Source organism: Sinocyclocheilus grahami, unplaced genomic scaffold, assembly GCF_001515645.1.
Source record: "Sinocyclocheilus grahami isolate Dianchi unplaced genomic scaffold, SAMN03320097.WGS_v1.1 scaffold1968.1, whole genome shotgun sequence".
Classification (NCBI taxonomy): domain Eukaryota; kingdom Metazoa; phylum Chordata; class Actinopteri; order Cypriniformes; family Cyprinidae; genus Sinocyclocheilus; species Sinocyclocheilus grahami.
Window position 1 is genome coordinate 141,076 of NW_015507147.1, and position 1,035 is coordinate 142,110.

Genomic DNA, 1,035 nt, shown 5'->3' on the forward strand with positions numbered 1-1,035 from the left:
TATTCTTTTGACAGGGCAGATCTGCTGCTTTGATGGCTTCTAGAGCTGGGACGTGTTTACCATCTGCAAATGTCACCAAAAAAATTATGTTCTCTGCAATGTCTTTTCCAAAAATTGACAAGACTGAATCAAATATATACTTCTGGTTGGCACTCAGGCGGACAAGAGAAGCCTGGACAACTAGGCAAACTGCATCAATGTGATCAATTCCCAACGGGCTACAAAGAAAGCTTTTGACCTGCTTTGTGATCAGTTTATCATGTGTGATTCCTTTTGTATCCCCAAATCCAGGTGTATCTACGATTGTGAGAGAGTAGGGGATTTGAAAGCCAGGCTGACTGTACAGCTCATAAGATGAAACATTAGATGTCTGACTCTCAGCCTGTGTGCGATTTGTCACTTCATTGATTAGTTTGAAGCGATAGGGATCCTGCCACTTTACACCTAGTATGTAGTTGACCATCACATTGATGAGTGTGGTTTTTCCTGCACCTGTTGATCCCAGCAGAAGAATTACTTTGTTTTTCACATCCTCCACTTTTCTTCCAAAGACATACTGATTAAAATTATTCTCTTTCATTTTTTGGTATAGATTCAGTCTATAAATGGAAGGATTCCCCTTGTTTATACATGAAGATTGATTTTTGAACAGCCCACTTCCAACCACTTCTGAATGTTTACTCTTCAAACATGCAGAAAGCACTGTTTCTGAGCTGGGGAGACTCATTTCATCATTAACACAAATTGCCGAAACTCTGACTGTGTAATCTGTCTCTCTTTTCAGTTCATGAAGAATGCACTCCCTGTTTGTAGATTTCACAGACTTCCACGGCTTTTCATTTTCATGTTCCTTTGTGCATTCTCTGGATTCCAACACGTATCCAGTGATCAGAACTCCCTCACCCACAGATGCAGGAACATCCCAGACTAAAGTTGCTGAGTCAGATGCTACTTGTTTTACGGTAGGTACTCCAGGAGGAGCACATGGATGAGTCCTGGAGAATGATGTTGTGTCACTTGTCAGACTTACTCCTG

The 1,035-nt window shown here is 41.3% G+C and overlaps 1 protein-coding gene across 1 annotated transcript in view; it reads right to left on the reverse strand.

The window, feature by feature from the left end:
* Positions 1-1,035, reverse strand: part of LOC107573527 (uncharacterized) — a 49,170-nt gene that overhangs the window by 45,378 nt on the left and 2,757 nt on the right. The window contains exon 3 of the mRNA XM_016259956.1: positions 8-1,027. Within this exon, the coding sequence (XP_016115442.1) occupies positions 8-1,027 (1,020 nt within the window). The remainder of the gene's footprint in view (positions 1-7; positions 1,028-1,035) is intronic.